Genomic DNA, 24,318 nt, shown 5'->3' with positions numbered 1-24,318 from the left:
TGCCAATTTAAAATAACTAAAGTAACTCACAGGTTTCAAACATATTGGCGTCCTGAGGACACCAATACAGTAGAAAGAAGATCCCTTAAGGCCGGTTCCACACTTGCGAGTGTGGTGCGATTAACTCGCATCACACTCGCAATGCATGCTGCTCGGATCGCACGGCCCGAACGCTGCACACTGGGACTGAACTGACATGCTGAGTTCACTCCCGGTTCGCAGCGTTCAGGCCATGCGATCTGAGCAGCATGCGTTGCGAGTGTGATGCGAGTTCATCGCATCACACTCGCAAGTGTGGAACCGGCCTAACTGGATGAATATCATGTCCGGAGAAGGATCTACAATGATAAGTCAGCACCTCCTTGCTCCTCCTGCACTTCTAGTCACTTTAAAATAGCGCTGAACGTGGCACGTCCTGAGCTGCCTGTGACTGCAGGAGAAGGCATTGAGTCCTAAACGGTGACCTTTGTGCTGGGTGAGGGCCTGGGTGCCCACAGAGAGGGCTCCGAGTGCCACTTCTGGCACCTGTGCCATAGGTTCGCCACCATTGCTGTAGACTGTCCATGGTACTTGGTGGATGAGCTATGGAGCATGAAACACAAGTAGGATGATATTTCCAATCTAGTGCAACGCATTACTACTATTGCACCTTACACTTCTAGCTGTGTGATAATTGAGTATTATATGGACATGCTAAGATTTTATGCATACTACAGCTATTACAGAATATGACACTCCTTTTATGACTTGTATTATGTCATTTACACCGACTTCCACTAGTACTATGACGACTTTTTTGAGATGAGAACAGGAAAAAAAACACAAGAAAGCGTTAATGAGAGTGAGTTATTTAGTCTTCTTTTCAGTAACAGTTTCTATATATTAAGCCAGGAATAATAATACAAAACACATAACACAATGATGCTTATGGGAGTGCAGTATGAAATAATCAAAGAAAAATTTACGCAGTGTCTACAGGACGAATTTTCATTCTCACGGTTTTCAGGGAGTAGTCAGCTGGTTTGAACAAAACCCATACAACTCCATTTTCAATCTCATAGGGCACATTATTTCTGGGATCATACTGCCCTCCCCTATAATAAATCCCATTAAGATTGGCTGCCTGGCAGTTGTTATACCACCACCCCCCTCCATACATTTCTGCACAATTCTCCTCCCACTTGTCACTGTCCCTATCATGTGTGCTAAACTTCATGTTGGCATGAGATGTAAATTCTCTTTCATCTTTAGAGCCTTGCACCAGGGCATCTCCAGCAGAACCGTCATAACTATGGACTGTAAGAGCATATCCCTCTGATTCGGATCCTAGGTGGAAACTGTATTCTGCATAAACCTCATTCCCTGACCAGTCTTCTAACTCAATTCTCAAAACTGTTTCATTTTGACTCAATAGGTGGATGTATTCATTTCCCAGCCATAGTTCTCCTTTCCCATTTGCATCCACAGATCCAAATCCATTCTTGTAGTCTTGCCAAGTCCTGTTAAAATTCACAGATCCGTCTTCTCTTTGTTGAATCAAGACCCATCCTCCTAGTTGGGTTTCTTGGTCGCAAAACACTGACAACTCTTTATTGGATCCTTCTGGCCTGATTTTGAAAATGCCACTTTTGGCACCAGTACTGTGTTTCTGCAGGATATCAGCACAGTCTAAAAAGAAATGCATTTTATCTTGTTTACCTGGATTATTATGGTAATTGTCGCACAATGATATGCTTAAAAACTTGCTGACAGTGTCTTCTGACTTCCTGGGGTATAGACCTACATAGGAATAGTATGTGGATGTTTCATATTTTGTAAGTACTTCATATGGTATTTTGTATGACTTTTTGGTTCTTACATCTGAAATGTAGTAAAGCTTTATAAACTTTCACTGAAATAAATCAAGACAGTGAATATGACATTTCCAATAATAGGTACTATTAGTGTCTTGAAGCCTAACAATGAAAAATGTGTCACTGCAGATTTTTTGTTTTCTCCCCTGTAGGCATTCTAGTAGATATTGTTGTAGTTTAATGCTGGATTATGTGTTTTCCCAGCTTAATATTGAAACCTAGCACTGCCACTAAATCCCACAATTTGAGTTACCTTTCACAGTGCAATCGTCAGTGTTTTTCACTCCTGTTGGTATACTGCGGGCCGAAAAATCAGGAATGTCTTCATCACTGTTCTCATGCTGGATCGGGCCAAGGTCTTCAAATACTGGCCCACTCTTTAGTTGTTTGCTTGACTCATATCCATCCTTCGTGCTGCTACTGCTGTATACTGTCTTAGTAGAAGTGGATGAGGTTTTCACTGGTGTAAAACTAGGAGAGCCAAGGTCTATATGGCTGAAGTCATCAAAATCAACATCTGCATTATCAGAACCTTGGGTTTTGGAGCCACCACTAACACTGCTGCTGCCACCACTCACAGTCTTCCCACTAATGAATTCTTCCCAGCTTGGAATGTTGAAACCTCCTGAGCTACCACCCCCTGTCACCCGGATGGTATATGTGCCATCAGCACTTAGTTCTCCCTTTCCTTCTTCCTTGAGCTTTTCTAATTTTTCACACTCTTCTCCACCACTGATCACTTCACTAATTTCTTCCCTAGTTCCAGTAGGTCCCTTGACTATTTTCTTTTGAATAGTTTTAGTGCATGAAATAACTCGGGATTCTGAAGTCACTGTTCCCCCGGTTTTGCTAGGTTGAGAAGTTTTATCATTGTAATTGACAACAAATTCAGTAGTTTGGGAAGGCTGTTTCACACCACCCCCAACAGGTGAAGTAGACACTGGCTGTCCAGTTACCTCTTTAGATCTCCCTTCTAGAACAAATGAATATTGGTTAATGTCAGAGAAAAGTGGAAACTTTTCTTTTTCCTGAGCCAGTGCCTTGTATTTGGAATCAACAGTAGAGTCTTTCATGGGTCTCATCTTGAGGATAGGAACAGGATCCACATTGGGTCTTAAATCGGTGGATTCTGCTTGCAAGAGCTGTTTCTGTATATTTTCATAGCTTTCACCATCAACATGGAAGTCAACTCCCTTTGCACATGATCCTTTGCAAGCACGAAGTTTAATATCGATATCAACCTAAAAATAGGAGCATAACATTAGGGGATCATGTTATCTTCAATGTATTTATGAGGTAAATTCTGTTCTTAGTTCTCAAAACACAAAGAATTATTAGTGTCTTACCTCAAGGCGTTTTATTTCCACCACTTGGTCTCTGAGGCTCCCCTGCAACAACTTGATTCTTTCTATCTGTCTGGACACCTTTACTTTCAAAACATCAATTTTTTGCCTCAGGCTCTCAGACACCTGGTTATATGAGCCATCAGTTTCTAAAGAAAAGAAACATTTGTCACATTTTCAGTAGGACATTTAACATTTGTGTTGTCCTTAAAGGGAATCTGTCACCAAGGACCTAATTTTCACTAAAGACTGGTTGTAGAAACCCATTACAGCTACATTGCAAATATGCCTTTCTGCCTTCTTTAAGCATTTGCATTACAATATAATTGTGTGTTATAACTTTTCTGGTGGGAAATCCTCCTCAAAAACTGCAGCTTGATAGGGTCCTCACAATACCGTTTCACTGGCTTTTATAGTGTTTTACTAGTGGATAACGATAGTTAAAAATCTATTCTTAAAAATGTTTAAAAAACATCAAACCAGCCTGCTTTCACATTTCACTTCTAAAATTAAATGATACAATAAAGAATTTAAAAAAGTTACAATATATAACAATGTGTGGACTGAAAAATGAACTCTTTCCCCCCAAAAATAGCACAAATTTATTAACAAATCTAAATGTAAAAAAATGTCCTATATATATATATATATATGACATTCATATATTAACAATGGATTTGAGCTTCAGCCTTATTCAGGCTTTTTACACAGAAAAGAGAAACACCAATATTTAAACATACCAGGGCCGATCCAGCGGCGCGTTCTCTGCACAGGATTCGGGTCCGGCTGGGATTTAAGATGGTAGTTCCTCCGCCGTCCACCAGGTGGCGCTGCAGCGCCGAAAATAATCTTAACGCCCCGGAATGCACCATCCCATAGAAGGTGAAGGTGAGCGCTCCCCAAGCGACAACATTTTCGGCATTTAAATGCGGCGGTTTTTCCGAATACGTCGGGTTTTCGTTCGGCCACGCCCCCCCGATTTCTGTCGCGCGCATGCCGGCCCCGATGCGCCACAATCCGATCGCGTGCGCCAAAAACCCGGGGCAATTCATGTACAAGCGGCGCAAATCGGAAATATTCGGGTAACACGTCGGGAAAACGCGAATCGGGCCCTTAGTAAATGACCCCCATCATGTCTTGAATGCACAAAAAAGTAATTTCTGACATACACAGTTTAAATTGCAACTTTATGGGGGATAAAGGGCCTGGCGTAGAAATAAGCACAACCCGCGACTTTTCACGTATGAAAAGTCGCCGGCAGCAGCGAGTGCGCAGGCAGTAACGCCCCGTGCTGGCCCACTCCAGTCCGGCCGCGCCCCCCGCTCGGCCGGCCGCGCCCCCCCTTAACGCCCCTTCACACCCCACTGGCGTGAAGGTGGCAGATTGTGAAAAATAATCGCAAAAGCTAGCAATAAGTTAGCATTTGCGATTATTTCAGGGCCTCTGCGCCACTGGCGGTGCGCAGAGGTCCTGATAAATATCCCCCTATGTTCCTATTGTCACACAAGGGGTCCGGTGCAGTAGCTGAAATCTATGCCAACACAAAACACCAGTCTTTATACATCCCACCCTATTCCAGAAATCTAAGGGTGCAAATGATAAAACCACACAAATCACCTTAGGGTGGTTTCACATTGGCATTTTTGCTCTGCTTCCAATGCGCATCCGTTACATTTTGTCTCCTGTTTTGCTTCAGTTTTATCTGCGCATGCACAGAAAAAACTGAAGGTTTAATATTGCTTTGTAAACACCTGTTCAGCCTCATCAGTGAAAAAAACTTGATGTTTCATCAGTTTTTTGCAGACCCATAGACTTCTATTACATTCCGTGATCTGCATCCGTGAAAATCAATGGACATGTTTCAAAATATTTTCAACGGATCAGTGAAAAAATAAGCCAATGTGAAAGAGCCCTTTAATTTCTCACATTCAAACTGGTTAGTGTCTCTGGTTCACATTGAGAGAGATCTCATTTTGTATAATTAATGCCATAGCTCATCGGATTGGCTTGTGACTTGATCAATTTATTCTGTATTTTTCAATCCCTGCTTCTTTCAAGCATATGGTCATTGAGAGTTTAAATGTGAATTTATTCCTAGTAGACAAGGGCACAGTAACCCTTTATTTTCTCTGGAGGTTTGTTTCTATGTGTTATATGAAAATAAATGGTTACCACCCCCTTGGCTAGTCTGAGCTAATTCACATGTAAATTACAGCGGGCCATATCTTTTGAAGCGGTATTACTGTACTAGCGAGTGACTATGATAGATGGACAGAAATTATACTTACGTTGGGCTGCAACAAGTTTATCCCTGATTATTTTGTATACATCTTTGGTTCTGATGTCAATCAAGTCATGACTGTTTTGACCATCCTTCAATTTCTTCTTAATTGCATCAATTCGATTGCTAAATTCTTTGTCTGTACTATCAGATAAACCTGCAATTCTGCATCCTGAAGGACATTTGGGACCCTGCAGGGATAAAACACAACATTAATAAACAAATTAACTGTAAGTAGAAAGACATAAGATTCCAAGAGACTGATTACAAAATGCATCATAAGAATTCCTTCATGTCTGTCATTGCTTCTACAAAAGATCACAGTCAATGAACTTGACTCCATTCGATTCCTAAAATGAGCATAGAGTTGTCATATGAGTGCAGGTGTATTCATGTGTTGTGGTTGAGGTCCAGTTTAAGAGCATCTTTCACCATCTCAACCAAATTCAAATCCTGTATTAAATGGATTTTCCATGAAAATGTAAAGCCACATGGGGCCGGGCCTGAATACTTCCAGTTTTAAAAGAAAACATACAATTGAAATTAAGCATGATAAAGCAAGGAATCATAGATCCGGGCACTGTGACTGTTATTCTTCTTATATTTGTTATCCATGGCCTCCTTCCTTCTAAAATTAACTTTTAAAATTATGGTTATGAGCCAAAAGGACTCTCCTCCATTCTGCATATTTTACCAGTTACATGAAGTATATAGTCTGTGCTGTATGAGCACTAAGGGTTAATAGCTTCTCTGCACATTGCAGAAAATGGCAAGTACAAGGTGGGGAAGGGGAGCAGCATGAGGTGAGGAGAAAGATAGAGGAAGTTCTATAGAATCACAGACTGGGGTGGAGGAACTGGGGAGTTCTTGTACCTCACTTTTCTGTATCCACAGCAATGATTACATTCAGCTCTGCTAAATGCACTGCGTGAGAACTATCACGTGACCTCACCATCCTTCCTCCTCTTTCAGCAGGGATCACAAGCCCCTTCCCACCTGTGAGTCCATAGAGTTGGTTACGGGATGGTCTGCAGGGCTTATCAGCACACAATCGGTCCCAGCACTGACCACGGCGGTTACGAGCTCTTGTCAGCAGTGTAATTGAGCCATCTCCATACTCCCCTTACTGCTGTATGACATATATAGTCTTACAGCATTATGGAAGAGGTTAAAAATGTTGAAAAATCAGTACTCAATGTTGTGCAATCTGATAGGGGCATAGATATGAATGTGAGCTGCAGATACAGGTCTAATTCCTGACTTTGTCATTAGCTACTTGTAGCTGCAGATGTATAAAACACAAAACCCAAATTATGGGAGTTCTCATCCTCATTCTAGGTGCAAAAAGCTCAAATTCCAGGCATCTAAAAGGATGCTCCTCATCCAGGCTCTAAAAGTGACTCATCTTAGGCAAAACGTGACTCATCTTTGCTCTCTTGCAGGTAAATGAGGGAATGCTAAAAAAGACATTTCATAGCCTACCTTATGGTGCTGTTCATTAAGCGTGGAAATTCAAGTTACTGGTTTACTGTATTTAGAATACTTATATTATATAATCTCTTATATTTATTTATTATTTTTAATAACCGTTGGTTCAGTAGAGAAGACCATTTCTCTTCTACTGTGATATGACTGATAGGTTTCTATAACTATTATATATAATGGCCTGAGCAGCAATATACTGATAGTAGTGTAAGTAGAACAGGTCATACCCAGTCATCATCGGAACAGACTTGCCAGTTGGTTTCTTGTTTGCATGTAGAATCAGATTTCTGCTCCACAATTCTGGGACCACGACCAGTTGCTCCAGCCTCCTCAAAGGTCTCTGACTAAAAAGGAAAATCTACATGGTTATGCTGTCATAGTGTGCTTGTAAGAAATAAAAAGGTTGTGTTCATATCCAGCCAGGAACACTATAATAGGAACTGCATAAACCTATTTTGTCAATCTTTCTCAGGTAACACTTCCTTTTTCAAGTAACATACAGTATGTGCCACCATAATTTTGCCATTGTTCTACTCCTTTACATTGGAGATGTGAACAATAAATAAAGTAAAAATATGTAATTAAAATAGTTTAGGGAAAAATTTATATTATTATTATATTTATTATTATAAATATTTTTATATTATTTATTATTATTATAATAGAATTTATATTATTATTATATTTATTATTATAAATATTATTATATTATTTATTATTATTATTATTTATATTACTCCATACAATACAAATGACTACAGAATTTATAGGCGATTCCAGCTAATTGATATTTAGGAGCTATTTATAGGATTGGTCATTATTATCAGATGGGTAGGGAGCCCATAATGTGATATTGATCACATATTCCATAGATTGGTCATCAATATCAATTTGCTAGAAAGTCCACTTAAATGCAGCAAATAACTGGGCAATATGTAGGAACTAAAACTCCTAGGGACTTCTGTTTCACCCGATTACCTTCCAGATCAGCTTGTGTATTACAGAAAGTATACATGTAAGGGCTGATTCACTCTACTATCGCTCAGTCTGTGAATCGTTAGTCCTGTTTCACGGACTAATCACACTGCCAGGGATATGACTCAGAACATCATAGTGATATATAATACAAGGAGTCCCTTCTTCTCTACAGTAGCAACATTGTAATCATGTTAACAGTTAGGCAATGATGTTCTGCAGGGAAGCAGGGGCTCTCCACATCATATATCACTATTCATGGATTGACCACGGCAATGTGAAACAACTATAAATATGAAAAACAGTTAAAATAAAAAGCTCATTTGCTTCTGGTAATGTATATAAATATGCAAATATGTTCCTGGAAATCTATTCTAAGCATCTGAATGTGGATGTTTCTGCAACAGGTGCATAGATTTATGTGAACTGCATTCAGATTATCACAATTATCAAGCAGAACATATAGAATGAAAAAACCTTTAGCCTCTCCCGAAAATGCTGAAATTTATATAGATAAACAAAATATGAAAATGACTATGAAATATTTCTTATGTTATCGACATAATAGTAAATTTTATATATATATGATATAATATTAATATAATATGAATATATGTATGAAAGCATTCACAACATGTGAATTTTATAGTCATTTCTAAAATGACTATATTATTTTGTATGTTGCTATATATATAAAATGACTACTGATAAAGTTACCAAAATGGCCAGAATCACAGTTCACATGTTGTATACTATGTATCTATCAATAGATATATATATAAAATACATGTTGGAAATATTTAGGTAAATGAAAGATGCCATACCCATGTGGTGCTCACAAGGCAGAGCAACAAGGTTACAAGTGTTGCTCTCAGCTTCATTTTGGCTTTGGCTGAGTGAAGACTATAGTGAAAAGTTTGTTGCTCGGTGTCTCCTTTATAATCCCATCCTCCACTCTGTAATCATTATCTGGATTTTCCTGTGTTTACCAAACTAATAAGACCTATGGACTGCTCCATGTCACTGTCCTGGTCCGTTATTGCTCAAGTTGCTGAGTAAATTTGCTTTTGCTGCAGTTCACATATTTGCCCGGAATTATAAAAAGTGGTGCTATCTGCCTTTGTGCAGTTTTCCTGACTTATGTGGAGGGTGTACCAGATTATACAATAATGGCGCACGGTGTTGAATTATCTGCCGCTTGCGGACACAGTTTTTATTTTTGGTCCACTTTCATTATACAGCTTGCGATGCAATTGTGTCGAGTTGCAATAATAAATGTGTTGCCATCTTTGACTAAGCATTACCACGCCCCTTTAGGTGCACAGATTTAGCCGTGATACAAAAGTGCTGCAAACACCTCATAAAAACATGTGCAAGCTCCAAAGACATTCTTTTTAGTGCAAAGATAGATAAAAAAACTGACACAGACACATTGATATATTGGGGCAAATTTAGTTACCTGGTCCTGTCGCGAACCATGATTCGGATGGTCCGACGAAGATGAAGTTCGGCGCGATTCATGAAGCTCGTACGCCCGATTTCCTGCATCCGTCGCTTCCCCGCCGAGGTCCGTCGGAGTTCACCTTCCTCTTCCCGGTGCTTGTAAGTGCGTGCCCGCCCCCTGATTTGTGTCGTGTGCAAGACGGCACCAATGCGCCAAATCCGATGGTCACAATTACTTAATTGATGCGGCTGGATGCATCACAGGAGTGTTTCAGTCACCTAATGGCCACACTCTGGCCGCTCCATCTAGTCACATACTAATGTCTTTGTGTTTGTTTCATTTAGATGTATTTTACTATAAACTGTTGCTACTTCTGTACCAAAAATCTGCGACAAATCCACCATGATATTTGGGGCTTTAATGGGGTATTCCCAGGAAGACAAGTTTCTTATATATACTTAGGATAACAAAATCACATTCAAATAATTTCAGCATTTCACAGATATAAGTCCAACCTGTCTCTATCAGTCCTAGTGTACATAATTTCCGTTGCCCCTAGACACGATCCTGTAACTTCTGGCCACCATCTCTGATTTCTGTGTGAGATTGTGGAGCTGACATTTCTATGTCTCTCTGCTGTGTTGCTGTAGCCACACCCCATGCATGGAGCTCAGAAACATTTGTTTCATTACTCATATTACTTACTTTCCTATTGTATAGATCTGAGTTTGTGCAATAGAAATAAAGATTATTATTAACAAACCTTTCTTATCAAAGACCAGAATATGCAAATAAGCTTTAAAGGGCACCAACCACCCCGATTCTTCCTATAAAGGTAGAAGGGGTGGTAGGTGGATGGATGGGACGTGAGGATAGCCCTTTTTTGGGCTAATCCTCACGTCCCGGGTGTCTTTTAGAAAACTTTATTGTAGCTATATGCAAATTTTTTTATGCGGCTACTGGGGCATGGAGTAGCCGGACATGAGGCTACTAGTCGCGGCTACTCCACGCCCCAGTAGCTACGTTACTCTGCCTACCAGATAATCTTCGGCGCGCAGCTCCTGCCCATGCGCAGTAGTTCCGGCCCCAGAGCCGCGGCACTGATAAGTGTATGTGTGTGTCTGTATAGGTGTGGTTGAGCTGAAATTTTTACCCCACGCTTACCAAAATCCACTTATTAACCACCATACACATGAGCCATTGTCTGCTGCTGCTGTGATTGGTTGCTATTTTGCCACAGGTTAATATTAGATCTGAGCTGTGATTGGTTACTATAGGCAATGAGTATAAGACGCTTATGTATGAGTTAATATGGATAGAGACAGAAATAGGGTGATATTTATCAGAAATGTCTGTGGTAAAACTATTCCAGTTGCCTATGGAAACCAATCAGAGATCAGCTGAAATTTTATAAACAGCTGTGGAAAAATGAAACACAAGCTCTGATTGGTTGCCATGGGCAACTAGAACAGCTCTGCTCTCAGACACTTCTGATAAATCTCCCCATAGAGTCAGAGACATTCACAGTCATAGCTGGAAACAGTCGGAGACAGAGACAGTCAGAGGCACTCAGAGACAAAGATTGCCAGAGACAGTCAGAGAAAATAAGACAGAGACAGACAGAGATAGTCAAAGACAGACAGAAACATTTAGACAGAGACAGTCATAGACACTCAGAGATAGAAATGGTAAAAGACAGTCAAAGGGACAGGGGCATTCAGAAACAGAGAAAGTTAGAGACAGTCAGAGAAAACTGGAGTCAGAGATGGTCAGAGAAAGACAGAGATAGTCAGAGACAGACAAAGACAGTCAGAGACAGAATCTGTCAGACAGAGACAGTCAGAGACAGAGATGGCCAGAGGCAGACAGAGATGTTCAGAGACAAGGATGGTCAGAGAAAGTCAGAGACAGTCAGTGAGAGACAGAGAGACACAGAGACAGTCAAAAAGAGAGACACAGAGACAGTCAGAGAGATAGCTTCTTTACTATAAAAACTGTGAATCTGTGTAATAGCTGACTCCTTGTGTACTTCCTTTCCCCTCAACCGTCTTCCTTTTCTTCCTTGGTTGAACTGCATGGACAAATGTCTTTTTTCAACTGTACTTACTATGTAACCTCTTCATTAAAGTTACTATTCAAAAGTGTACTTTCAAGTGACCTTTACAGAGTGATTTTTGTAGTAAACATGATCATCCATAGAATTACTCTGAATTATTTTTGGGAAGAAGCCACATAAATGAAATTCATTCTCTTCTGGTTCTAGAAAATCCTTACATTATAAACCGATTAAGAATCAAAGCGTAACTGTAAAGTTATGTGACAGAACTGCTGGAGAGATCTTTGACAGCAATTCCAGTGAAGCTTGTATCATGCTTCTGGCTTCTTCCTAGCCCGTGATCTAGGACTAATAGATATATGAGACTATCTGTAAAATCCTCTCAGCTTCTGAAGTGGATGGGGCTTCCAGTTTGTGACATCAACTAAGGGCAGTGAGGCCAGAGCACTAAGGGCATTCATGTGAACGTGCACAAACCCAGCAGGCACAGAATTAGCTGCTTGTACAGTGATGTAGTGCAGAATAAGACACAGATCTGGCAGCCAATATTAGCTAATATTCTGCAGGGTTATGTATGTCAGTCACATAACCTTAGAAATGATAGGTTTTTGAAGTCCAAAGTGCCAAAAGTTTAGTGTTACAGAGAAAGGGCAAGCCACGGGATAGATGATCCTTACAACCATGGTCTGTTTATTTTCAGTGTTGCACAAAACGATTTGTTCTGTTCTAGAGATTTAGCAGTGATGCATCGGGCCCTGTTGCATCACAAAGATAAATATACGGTGACAGGAATTGATTTGTGTATTCCGGTAATTCTGATGATTATTCCATTGAATGAAATATATACTTCCAAAATATATTTCTGTATGTATGTATTTGAATTTATTTGCATGTAAATCAATAAATGCAGGGGGCATAGAGGGCGACAGCGTAAGGAGATCAGTAGCTTTTTAATGTCCTGACTTGCTAAATACAGTCAAGTAGCTGAGGTTACACATACTGTATATATGCAGCAGCAAAGGTTTCAGTTTTCTATTTGTTCTCCACTATATTCAGAGAAGATATCACTGGTTGTAACTAAGTACTTACTTTTCACTGTGTACAGCTGCTATACCAACGATATATGATTGGTAACTCTTATGTACAGAAGAAAACCACTGAATCTAATCTGCCATTACATTCGTCTTAACGGAAATCAACGACGTGGATTTAGTGGTTTTAACCCAAAGACAGAACTTAGCTGTCATCGGCTTATTTTTGGAAAAAAGACTTATAAAAATATGGAAATGAGAATAAATCATCTGACTTGACAAACAACTCGAGCAATAATGGAGAACCTCTAATTCAACGCAGCAGCTCTTCCTCTCCACTGGCCAATGAAGGGACGAGGCCTTCTCCAGCAAGATTTGTTTATGGAAAAGAGATTTTTTTCATGTTTCATTGTTTATCTGACTTATTTGGCTTGTGAAGTAATGGAACTGATCCCCTAAGTGGATTTAAAGGAGACTTTTCACCACCTCCACCAATTCCAACTCTTTGCATGTATTAATTGAAAGTGTTCCAAAGTTTGCCTTTGGTACAGTTGGAATTTCTCCTTTAGTCCTCATTGTTGTCAAACAATCAGTGCTGTCAGTTTTGGCCTCAAATAGGCTGATTAGGCACTTTACTGGGAGTTCCTGGACTAGAGTAACTTGGTACAACACACAATGACTATGGCAGGGGTTTGAGAAAAAAAATCCAACTATGCAGGAGTGCAAAGTTGACGGTTAAAATAAGTTTGCTAGAACCTGTATCATACAAGTGACCCAATCGCAGGTTCCTTCCTCCATGGAGATGATGGAATGGTCAGTTCTGGCTCCATCCACAGTTGGCGCCATGCAGTATCTGGGTGTAGTCATAGGTGTCAGTCAGATAAATAAAGGGAAAACCCCTTTAAGCGTAGAAATGAATACCAGTAAAATAGTCTATTATCACATGGTATGCTGTATGTAGCACACCATCTTACATACAGCCGAAGCAAATTGGTTATCCATTCATATCATGTCCACCTATTGTTCATACTCAAAGGATATACGACCTAGGTACTGGTTTGATTTGGTGAGTAAAATTACCTTAGGAAATTACTGTGCCCTGCTCCTAACCTCACCCAGACTTAGACATGCAGTTGTCCATGTTCAGCAAATGACTGATATTGTTTGTATAATTAAATGTTATATAATTTTTCAATACACTTTCTGTATCAATTCCTCACAAATTTATAGATGTCTGCTTGATGTAATTTCATAGGAAGCTTCATTAATAACTTACAGTGGATAGAAATCTGTCCATGGTCATGTGATGTCACGCAGATCTGATTACTCGCATGTCATAGAATGAGCCATGCACCTGTGTGATATCACATGACCATGGACAGATTTCTATCATGATTACTCTCATGTTCATACAAGAAATATGTTGAAGTGGACAATCCCTTAAAAAAAAGGATGAATGGTAATACACAGTATATTCACAAACATGTATGAAATAATGACAAAAACATTTTGATAAATGATAAATTTACATAGAGTACATACTGAGGACCACATTGCTATTTTTAAATACATTTTTACTAAATTATTATTTAGTTTACCTATTCTTATGACAGTGTTTGAGCTGAATGCATAGATGGATACATCATAATTTTCACTCCTTCTGTATCCACTGTAGGGGATACCAGTGGTCGGCAGATCCGTAGATCATTATGGTGTAGTAAGTTTGAGGAAGCCTAGCTGTGGCGTGCCCAAGAAATGCGCCTGTCACAAGGATCAGGGTCATTTGAAGTGGCCCAAATGGATACTTTGTCAAAGGGGTTAATTGGGTTTTTTAGTTTAAATAAATTCTTCTTAGGATAGATGATCACTTTGAGGTTGGTGGTGACTTAAAAATGAGGCACCTATTGCCTCATGCAGCCAATGTGCCCATTTGTTATACCTCTGGATACCAGGATGGTGATCATGCACAGCCACTTCAACATTTTTATTTTTTCTTGTTGCAAAGTATCAATTTGTTATCTAGTATCACTATTGAATTCCAAATTCTGGTATAGTAGCAACACTAATCACCCTAAGGCTGCATTCACACACATGTATGGGGGACGTATATACGGCCGACATATATACGGCCGATATACGTCCCCCATACACTTCTATGGGCTGACAGCATGGTACAGAAGCGGTACGGTGCAGCACACATGTGGCACCGTACCGCTCCGTAGCCCCGGAAAAGATAGGACATGTCCTCCTCTCCCCGCGCTGCCATCTGCCCGCCGTACTCAACATAAATGTAGGGTTATAATAGGTCTGACGATGATAATCCATGGTATCATGACAATCAGATACTGCACCATGCACCTAATATGTCATATCTGGTTGTTTATTGTTGTTGAGGTGCTATGTATCCTGCATTCAGATGATTTGTACAGTCACATTGTGTGTACTAAATGCTGATAATTCACCCCTTATTTCCTTATAGCTTGTAAGGTTTTGTGATCAGGGCCATCGCTCCTTTTTGTCATTAATGTTATGTGTTATTGTGTTTGTTCTTGTACCCCATTATCTGTAAGGCATTGTAAAATAGGATGGTGCTAAAGAAATAAAGATTTATGGGACACTACAAATGCAAAAAATGCTTATAATTTGATCATGTTAAAACGTTAGGTTTTTTTTTGAGGGCTGAAACAGAAAACAAAACAGGTGGTCCCCTGCTTAAGGACACCCAACTTACAGACGACCCCTAGTTAAAGACAGACTTCTCTGCCCACTGTGACCTCTGGGGCAGCTCTCTGGATGCTTTACTATAGTCCCAGGCTGCAATGATCAGTGATCGCAGAAATGATCGCATTACAGCAAAAAAATTTGAAAATCCAATTGTCACTGGGTCCAAAAAAAATTTGTCTGGAGCTACAATTATAAAATATACAGTTCTGACTTACAAATTCAACTCAAGAACAAACCTAAAGAACCTATCTTGCACATAACCCGGGGACTGCCTGTAATTTGTCAATTTCAAAAGTTATCAGTGTATGTTTTGAAGTCATGCCACTTCAGACAGAGTCCGCCTACACATGCTGGATAATAGTTCCCATAAGTGATGGGGTTGGTTACCTATTAACACTGCTGCTATCTGTGTGTAATAGTGTTCCTAAAAGGGCTCTTTCACATTGGAGTTGTTTTTATGGATACCTTACAAAGCCATTGTTTTTAATGGGTGTTTCCACATTGACAACGGATCAGTGAAAAAAATAAAGCCAATGGAAAAAATTATTCAAAACAAGTCCTATTTTTTACGGATGTGGATTATGGAAGCCCATAAGTCTATGTGTGAAAAAATTTACATGAAAGGTGGGGAGACATCAGAGATGTATCTCATACAGCCAGATGGCTTCTTCATACCACACTCAGTGTACTGTGATATGACCACAAAGAGTGGTCCAAAATAATTGAATATATATTAGATTTACAATAAATGTTTGAAAAGGTTTTTCCTAACCCCATGTTGGGTAAAAGGTATCAAAAAAGACTAAAGGGGCGCATAGTAACCATAGCTCCTGCTTCACTGTGCAGCTACTCCACGCCCCTGTAGCCTCTAGACAAAATTTGCATATACCAGCAAAACCAATTTGTTACAGACAACACTAACTACAACCTGGATATCACACATATTCCCCGCATAATTTCTTGACCTTCCTCTATTAGAACACCAGAACCCAGAAATACTATACAAATGAATACAATTTTATTAATTATCAATAAAAGCCACATATACATTACATTAATTTAAAACCATTAGATATAGTGTGACTCCAATAAGTTGTGATGTGTTTTAATTAAATCCACTACATAACCTTCATATATAATACATCAGGGCATGTCAATTCATAAAGTTTCACATTTGCATCAATAGTGTGGGGCATAGGTAAAAAGTTTTTTAAATATACATCACCAAACATATACCTGGGCACAGTGTCCGCAACCATAATAACTAGTGCTCCCACCAATCAGCAGATATGCATCAATAATTGCAAACATACCCATGATGATTCCTACCGGGAAGAATAATGGATAACCCCAATAGTGAATAATATAACATACATACACAGTTCTGGTACCCTAAAAGTTTGAACAAAAAAAGCATGTGGTTGGAAACATTATAGGAACCTGTCATAGAATCTATCTTATTAGGTAGATCCATGATGGTTGGTTTCCTTTAAGAAAACCCAACTTACAGATGACCCCAAGTCACAGATGGACTTCTTTGGCCACTGTAACCTGTAGTGAAGCTCTACGGATGAAAGTTTACTGAACTTTAGACCCAGCTGCAACCGCCAACATAAGAGTTATCAAAGGTGTCTGCAATGAAGCTTTATTTTTTATCTTTATTCCCATGACAACTTTTCATGACGAAGGGGAGAATGAAGAATGACAATACACAGTGGCATGTTCTTTAGTACTCTTGATGGAGACAATGATGGCTGGTATGTGTAGAACCTAATCTAACTATTAATTTAATAATCATACAATCATACTGATTGTCTCAAAATGTTATACTAATTTAAACTAATAATTGGAGACAAACAAATGATCAATCGTCACTCCTGCCATGGCCTTACCTCCCAAGAACAAATGGATCCTGCAGTTGAATTCCAACTTTCTTGACCCTTATCTACTCTGATATCTGGGAAGAATGGAATGAAAGTCGGAAGCCTAATAGATTTTAAATGGTCATCTAAACCCACCAAAAATGTTGGATTTGCCTGATTTACATATATTTTATTTGGAGCCTACATACTTGAAATGTAAAGTTTGTTTAAATTAGTTTTGAACATGACAATGACTGTTATAGGCTTAACTTCCCAACCATAGTCACAAGCCTCTCATTCAGCCAAACCAGTTCCTTATGTTGTACTGAGGAGAAGTAATCAGGACAAAACTGTGCTGCCTACAGTTGGGAGTCGGTACCTTCTGGAATAGATATACTGGTTTGGATTTTATCCTGCATCATATCATTAGGCCTCTTGTAGGTCATGCTTGATGTCAAAGGAGCTGCCTTACAAGGTAGCTAAAAGAGGCGTGGTTTTCCCTATCCCATCCTGGGAAACGTATTTGCATATTTTCCCAGATGACTTTTATATTAAGACAAGAGATATCCGTAATATTTGGTCATTTCTGGAGCTTGACCAGCTTTCTGGGCTACAAAATTTGGGCATTGCTTTGATAAAGGTGGGCTTCAGCATAGATTGTTCTTAAATGAACCATATCTTATCTCATTTTATGTTAAGTTCCCTTTGATATTTAAACAGCTTATTTGATGAATACAAGTTAATAAATACCTTAACTTAGGAGCATTAAACTTTTGTCAGGTTGTGAATCAAAGTTTCTATTTGTCTGTATATAAAATTGTGTGCACAAATCTGTGTTTTATCTGCTGAGACATTTAAATATTAAAATAACGAGGTGTAAGAGATTAGCAACGATGTACAACTAGTGCTATCTACCAGCAGGAATAGGGACAAACAATATACATATCTGCATTTTGTAAATTTTTTGTTCACACTAGGGACCCCAGAGTAATCAGCCGATTCAAAACATGGGAAATAGCTCCATATCCCTGTTGTGGTCAGAAGCTGTCACTGCAGTCGCCACTCAATTTCATGGTGTAGTTTTGTTTACCACAGGCAAAATATTTGATTGGTATTGGATTCATTGTGTAATCCATCAATATAAATTCCTAGCCATCGCCTTTAGGGTAACTCCCAACATATGTAAAAGTCAGTTTTCCTTGTCAGAGCCCATAAGTAAAAAATATCAAGTTCATTACAAAAGCATTTCAGATGTGCAAAATAAAATGACACAAATGATAATTTTTTTACGTTTTCATTACAAAATGAAGCATAACAGTGATTGGTGATATGACAATAAAGCATTAGGGCTTCATACCTATTTTTATGTATATATTTTTTGGGGCGGGATTTAACTATTATGTGATTTTCTTGTAGACCTAGGTTCAGTCTACCGCAGCTGCTTAAAAGAAACCATTGCTATTTGCAGCAAAAAGACTAAAAGTGGTTAAAGGAAACATATCAGAAGAAAATAACCTAACAAACCACTACCAGTAGGTTGTCAAGCAGATTAACACCTTCCAGGTCATGCATCTTTCATGGATCATTGTAGTGACATCATCTGGAAAATCTACTTTTATAAAGTCGTCGTATAAGGTTAAAGTTCCCCCTATGATGGGCCTACATCCACTAGACCTCATAAGAACCAGTTTCTCTTACTTTTTTTTTTTTTTTTTAATTTATTATTTTTTATTGAAATTTTCCATAACAATACAGCTGGAATAATAACATTCAGTATAACTTTCCACATCAGAATGATAATGAGTTATAGTGACGATAATTCGCAAACTCCAATTATGGTTTCTTATAGCTGGATTCTCCTGGGCACATTGCCTTGGTCATTGTTTCCTAGGTTTATAGACCTTGGTGCTGTTCCTGAGGTGTCCATGAGATCTGTTAGTCCTGCTGAGCATCGAGGTCAAGAGGGAATACCTCAGAATACCCAAACAGGGATCAAGTAAATCTTACTCTGCGAGTTAGGTTAATAGCCTTTGTTGTCCGGTTAGATGCTTCTTCATATCAGTTATGACATGGAGTTTACAGTAAAATGTTATTCACGAACTTTAACAATAAACTATACCATTAAACAACTACAAACTTGACCTGAGAATGCCTCTGTTGGATGTAATGCCTTTAACCTTGTGTAAATTGCTTTATTCTTTATAGTAAGCACTGTCCATCCACCCTCCCCAATCTCCCTTCCATTTATTATAGTTCCTCTCCTGAAAGGTTATAGCTTTTTCGTATGCGCAAGTAGTGTTCATTTGCCCAATCATTTCTTCTATATTAGGACTAGTTGCTTCTTTCCAGTGTCTGGTGATTACTAACTTTGTGACCATTAACATGTGTGCTATTACTGTCTGGGATTTAGTTGGTAGCTGATCTACGTCCATGAGAAGAATGGCCATGGCTGGTTTTAGTATTAATTTGTTCCTCAGTATGTTAGATATAATATCTGCTGCCTTTTCCCAGAGATTTCTAATCACTGGACATAACCATAAAGTGTGAAGGAGTGTCCCATTATTTCCGCAGTTCCTCCAGCACCAAGGCGAGGATTCCGGGAAAATCTTATGTAATCTTGTAGGAGTGAAATACCACCTCATATGTGATTTAACTATGGCTTCACTATGCGAAACACATCTAAAACATTTACTAGCAAAGTAAATGGCCTATTGCCATTGTTTATCTGTAAATTTTTCTTTTAAATCCTGCTCCCACCTCAGCATATATGGTAACTTATGGAATGTCGCTTTATCGTTAAGTATATTGTATATTGTTGATGTCCCTTTTGTGACACCTGGTGTTGAACCAAATAGTTTCACCAGGTTTTTGTTTATATTATCAGCACAAGTGAAAAATTAGTTAAAACTTAACTTTTACTGTATATATTAAAATTAAAATTCAAAGCTCCACACAAAGATACAAAACAACATTTTCAGATGAAGAAATGTTCCACAATTCCTGCTATAACAGTTAGAGCAGGGAAAATCCAGGGACCTAATAACCCCACATTTTTGCCTTATCCGTGAACAATAGATTAGCAGTGCAGATTTGAGTTGTCTAAATGCGTACCTCTGCAACACTTCAATTGTTTATTAGTCAGAGGATCAGATAAAGGGTTATGGTCCAAAATGCGACACTAAACAACAATATGGAATGTTCTTACCATTGCTGTCTTGAGGCTGGGTGCGTTGATCCAAGGTGCTGCGGCTCACCTGGTTTTGAGTCCAGCTCTATGTAATTGGATATGGGGGGTTCCTAAAGGTATAAGGAGACCCTAATAATCCCTATTGCACCCTGGCCCACGTGAAATATAGCTCCCGCCCTTACAAGGGCAGTCCCAATTCTGACCCTGGTACGTTTCTATCCTCGCCCTACGCGTTTCATACTTTGATAGGTAATCATCAGGGGCTTAAAATGGAGGTCTAGGGGTAAAGCAGGAGTCCCATGCATACGTCTTTGCGTGGGACTGGGTCAATCAATATCCCATTGAGGAGGTCGTTGGGGCGTCAGAGTTTCTACCCCTCTCCCCTCAAGGAGGGAAAACAACAGTATGGGAGCCGTGTCTACCGCTGGTCGTATCAGTCAGGTTTTTGTTTAGCAGAGGAGAGGGATTTGTGATGTGCTGTATAAAATTCCGTATTCTAAGATATGAGTAAAAATTGTGTATTGGAATCATATACTTTGCCATCAATATTTCAAAGGAGGAAACCTCTGTTCCTGACATTATGTCCTGAATGGACTGAATTCCCTTTAGTCTCCATGAAGATATGTCTAGGTTGTCTATGAGGAGTTCTAGCATTTCTATTGGAATTTGTTGTAGCGGGAGTGGATCTTTTTCAGATGTATCGAGCGATGTTGTTTTCCATGCCTGATCAGATGCCTGAATGGTTACTAGTGGTGTGTGTGGGGTATTGGTTTTCCACATGTGGGACAGAATCCTGAGTTTTAAAGGATGGCCTTTCTGGTATTGCTTCTCGATCTCACACCATGCCTTCTCATTAGAGTTGTGCCACCAGTATTGTGATTGGTCGAGGATAGTTGCAGTATAATAATCTTTTAAGTCTGGAACCCCCAGTCCTCCTATAGACCTATGTTTTGAAATGATTGAGGAGGCCACTCTCGGGTGTTTGCCCTGCCAAATAAATTTTTTAAGTTGGGTCTTGGTCGTCCTAAAGAAGAAGTTTGGAATGGGGATTGGAATTGTGCGAAAAAGGTATAAGTACTTAGGAAGGACCATCATTTTATACGTGGCTATACGTCCCAGCCATGATAGCATTATTTTCGAGTAACTGGTGAGTTCTTTATCAATTGCAGCTGTCACTGGTATAAAATTGTATTGCATGAGTTTTGCAATTGGGTGTGTGAGCTGTATACCTAAGTAAGTGATCTTTGTGTCTTGCCAGTCAAGAATGAATTTTTGTTTAAGAGAAATTAAGTGATCACGTGGTACATTTATGGGCAGAATTTGAGATTTTGTGTTATTGACTTTATAATATGAAATTTCTCCAAATAAGGTCATAACCTTGAAGATATTTGTAAGGGAGTTCTCTATGTTTGTGACGATCAGAATAATGTCATCGGCAAATAGTGCTATTTTGTGTTCTGATTTTCCTATGGAAACTCCTTTAATGTCTGGGTTGGTTCTTATAGCCACTGCTAGGGGTTCTATTGATAGTATGAATATAATGGGGGAAAGACTCACAATGTTGCATGAGATTTATTACTCTTCTTGTGTTGTCATATGCCTGTCTTTGTGGTGTAAATCCTGCCTGGTCTCTGAATATCAGATTGGGTAATACCAGTTTAATCCTGTTGGCTAATATTTTGGCATAAATCTTGACGTCAGCGTTAAGTAAGGATATGGGGCGGAAATTAGCTGGACAGTCTGGATTTTTCCCTGGCTTGGGAAGAGTGATAATCACAGCTTCCAACATTTCTTTTGGGAACTCTCACTAGCTGCTAGTGAGAAAACTCTTAGCAAATGAGGGGCTATGATATTGGAGAATTTTTTATAGTAAGCACCCGGTAGCCCATCCGGTCCAGGTGCCTTATTAAGGGGGAGGGATTTGATGGTTTTGATAACTTCCTCAGTGGATAGTGGGGTATTTAGTGTGAGGAGTTGTTCCTTGGAAATTTTGGGTATTTCTAGGGCTTGAAGAAAGTTTTGTATTAAATCTGTGTGAGTATTTGGTGTTGAGTCCTCTTTGGCGATATTGTATAGCTTGGAGTAATACTCCATGAAAGCGTCTGCTATTCCCCTAGGTGTCATGATCTTTTCCCCTGTGTTCAGGTGATATATAAAGGGAATTTTTGATTTTTGTGTCCTTTGTTTTAAGCGACGGGCAAGGAGGGCTCCCGCTTTGTGATCTTGTGAATAATATTTGATTTTCATTTTATGTAGAGCCTTCGTATATTTGTAAAGCAATAGGTTTCTGAGCTGAAGCCTTTTTTCATTTAACTCATTAATGAGAGAATGTGATGTTTGTGTTTTATTTTGGCGTTCTAAAAATTGTATATGCATTAAAATGGCATTTACTTCCCTCTCCCTTTCTCTTCGCAATCTACTTTCTATTTTAATTAATTCTTCTTTGACAAATAGTTTATGTATGTGCCATGCTGAGAATGGGCTCACTTCCCCATTATCGTTTAATGTGAGGAATTCTTTAATTTTCTTCTCCAAATTGTTAGAGATGTCCTTAATTGCTAAGGAAGATAAATTGGCTCTCCAAATGAAATCATTTTGTGTGGAGAAGGAGTCTTGAAAGGTTGCCTCTACTGGGGCGTGGTCTGACCATTTTATACTCCCTATAGTTGTAGATTCAATCCTATCCAGCATGTGTCTATCCGTTAGGATCATATCGACGCGGGAGTATGATCTGTGTCTGGGTGAAAAATATGTATAGTCACGTTCTGAGACATGTTGTACCCTCCACGCATCATATAAGTCATTTTCCCAAAGAAACGGGTTGAGGGTAAATTTCCTATGCGTTGTTTTGCTTGAGGTGTCCCAGTTGTTGTGTCCTATTGTATATTCCACGTTGTTTATGGAACATGTTATTATTATAAATCTACTTTGCGGATCTACCACAGTATGTAGGATGTTGACCGCTAACGTGTTTTTGAACGCTATAAGAACTCCTCTTTTCTTTTTTATAAAAGAGGAGAATACTATCTGAGGGAAACGATTATGGATTAATTTAGGGGTTTTTTTTGAGCTAATATGTGTTTCCTGGACACATATGACGTCTCCCCCACATTGCATGGCCTCCTTCCACAGCATTGCCCTTTTGAAGGGGCTGTTTAGCCGTTTGGCATTTAATGACACTATTTTAACTCCAATTAAAAACAAGGATGTCTCCGCTTAGGTGAAGAAGTTGAATAGTGAATCTATACACAGGAATAAAGCATTTTCCGATTACCACAAAGATAAACATAAAATTTGCATTCAGGTCACATAACAAACAGGTGTCCAACCTAGAACTAGTGGGCACATCAAACATTAGAGCGGTACTAAGCATGAGCATGTTAGTACTGAATCGGGTACTTATCCTAGTCCCGTGGAAACGTGAGAGGGACCAAGTATCTCCACCGACCGTCTTCTTGATAGTAGATCAGCCCAAGAGTAACAAGAGAGTTCTATGATCGCCATTCTGGATCCATTCTTGATGGAGGTTTTGGGTTGCTCCTTGCTGCTTGTAAGTCTTCTTTGGGTATGCCCCAAGACACAAGGAACTCCATTCCTTCTTCTACCGATTTTATCGCTGTGATGGAATTTTGATGTTTAATCAAGACTTTGGTGGGGAAGCCCCATCTATATGGAATTTCGTGTTTTCTTAACATGGAGGTGACCGGTAAGAAATCTCTCCTGGCCTGGAGTGTGGCTGCTGATAGGTCTACGAACAACTGGATAGAGTCATAAGGAGCCTGCAGAGTTTTGGTTTTCCTAGCTTGAGCTAGCAGTCTTTCTTTTACGTGATAGAATGAAAATCTGGCTAATACGTCCCTGGGGACTGAGTCGGGCAGGTTGGAGGGTTTTGGGACCCTGTGCGCTCGGTTGATGCAAAGTTCGTATTCAGCAAGATCCGGTAAAAGTGCCTTTGTCATTTGCTGTACGTAAGATTTGAGATGAGCATTAGGGACAGTTTCCAAGATTCCCCTTATTTTTACATAGTTACGTCTGTCTCTATCTTCTGAATCGACCAGCTTAGCCTGGATAGTTGTT

The 24,318-nt window shown here is 39.3% G+C and overlaps 2 protein-coding genes across 2 annotated transcripts in view; both read right to left on the bottom strand.

Annotated features, from left to right (window-relative positions):
- The window catches only part of FGG (fibrinogen gamma chain), an 88,260-nt gene that overhangs the window by 27,732 nt on the left and 36,210 nt on the right, over window positions 1–24,318 (bottom strand). The window lies entirely within an intron of this gene.
- Window positions 837–8,921, bottom strand: LOC140075284 (fibrinogen alpha chain-like). Its single transcript, XM_072120949.1, has 6 exons — window positions 8,762–8,921; window positions 7,190–7,306; window positions 5,485–5,668; window positions 3,200–3,345; window positions 2,107–3,094; window positions 837–1,668 (listed from the first exon to the last, which is right to left on the bottom strand). The coding sequence occupies exons 1-6, from the start codon at window positions 8,816–8,818 to the stop codon at window positions 962–964; spliced, it is 2,199 nt and encodes a 732-aa protein (XP_071977050.1). The 5' UTR covers window positions 8,819–8,921; the 3' UTR covers window positions 837–961.

Source organism: Engystomops pustulosus, chromosome 1 (genome assembly GCF_040894005.1).
Source record: "Engystomops pustulosus chromosome 1, aEngPut4.maternal, whole genome shotgun sequence".
In the NCBI taxonomy this organism is placed as follows: domain Eukaryota; kingdom Metazoa; phylum Chordata; class Amphibia; order Anura; family Leptodactylidae; genus Engystomops; species Engystomops pustulosus.
The sequence above is the reverse complement of the archived record's forward strand: the minus strand, read 5'-3'. Positions and strand labels throughout refer to the sequence as shown.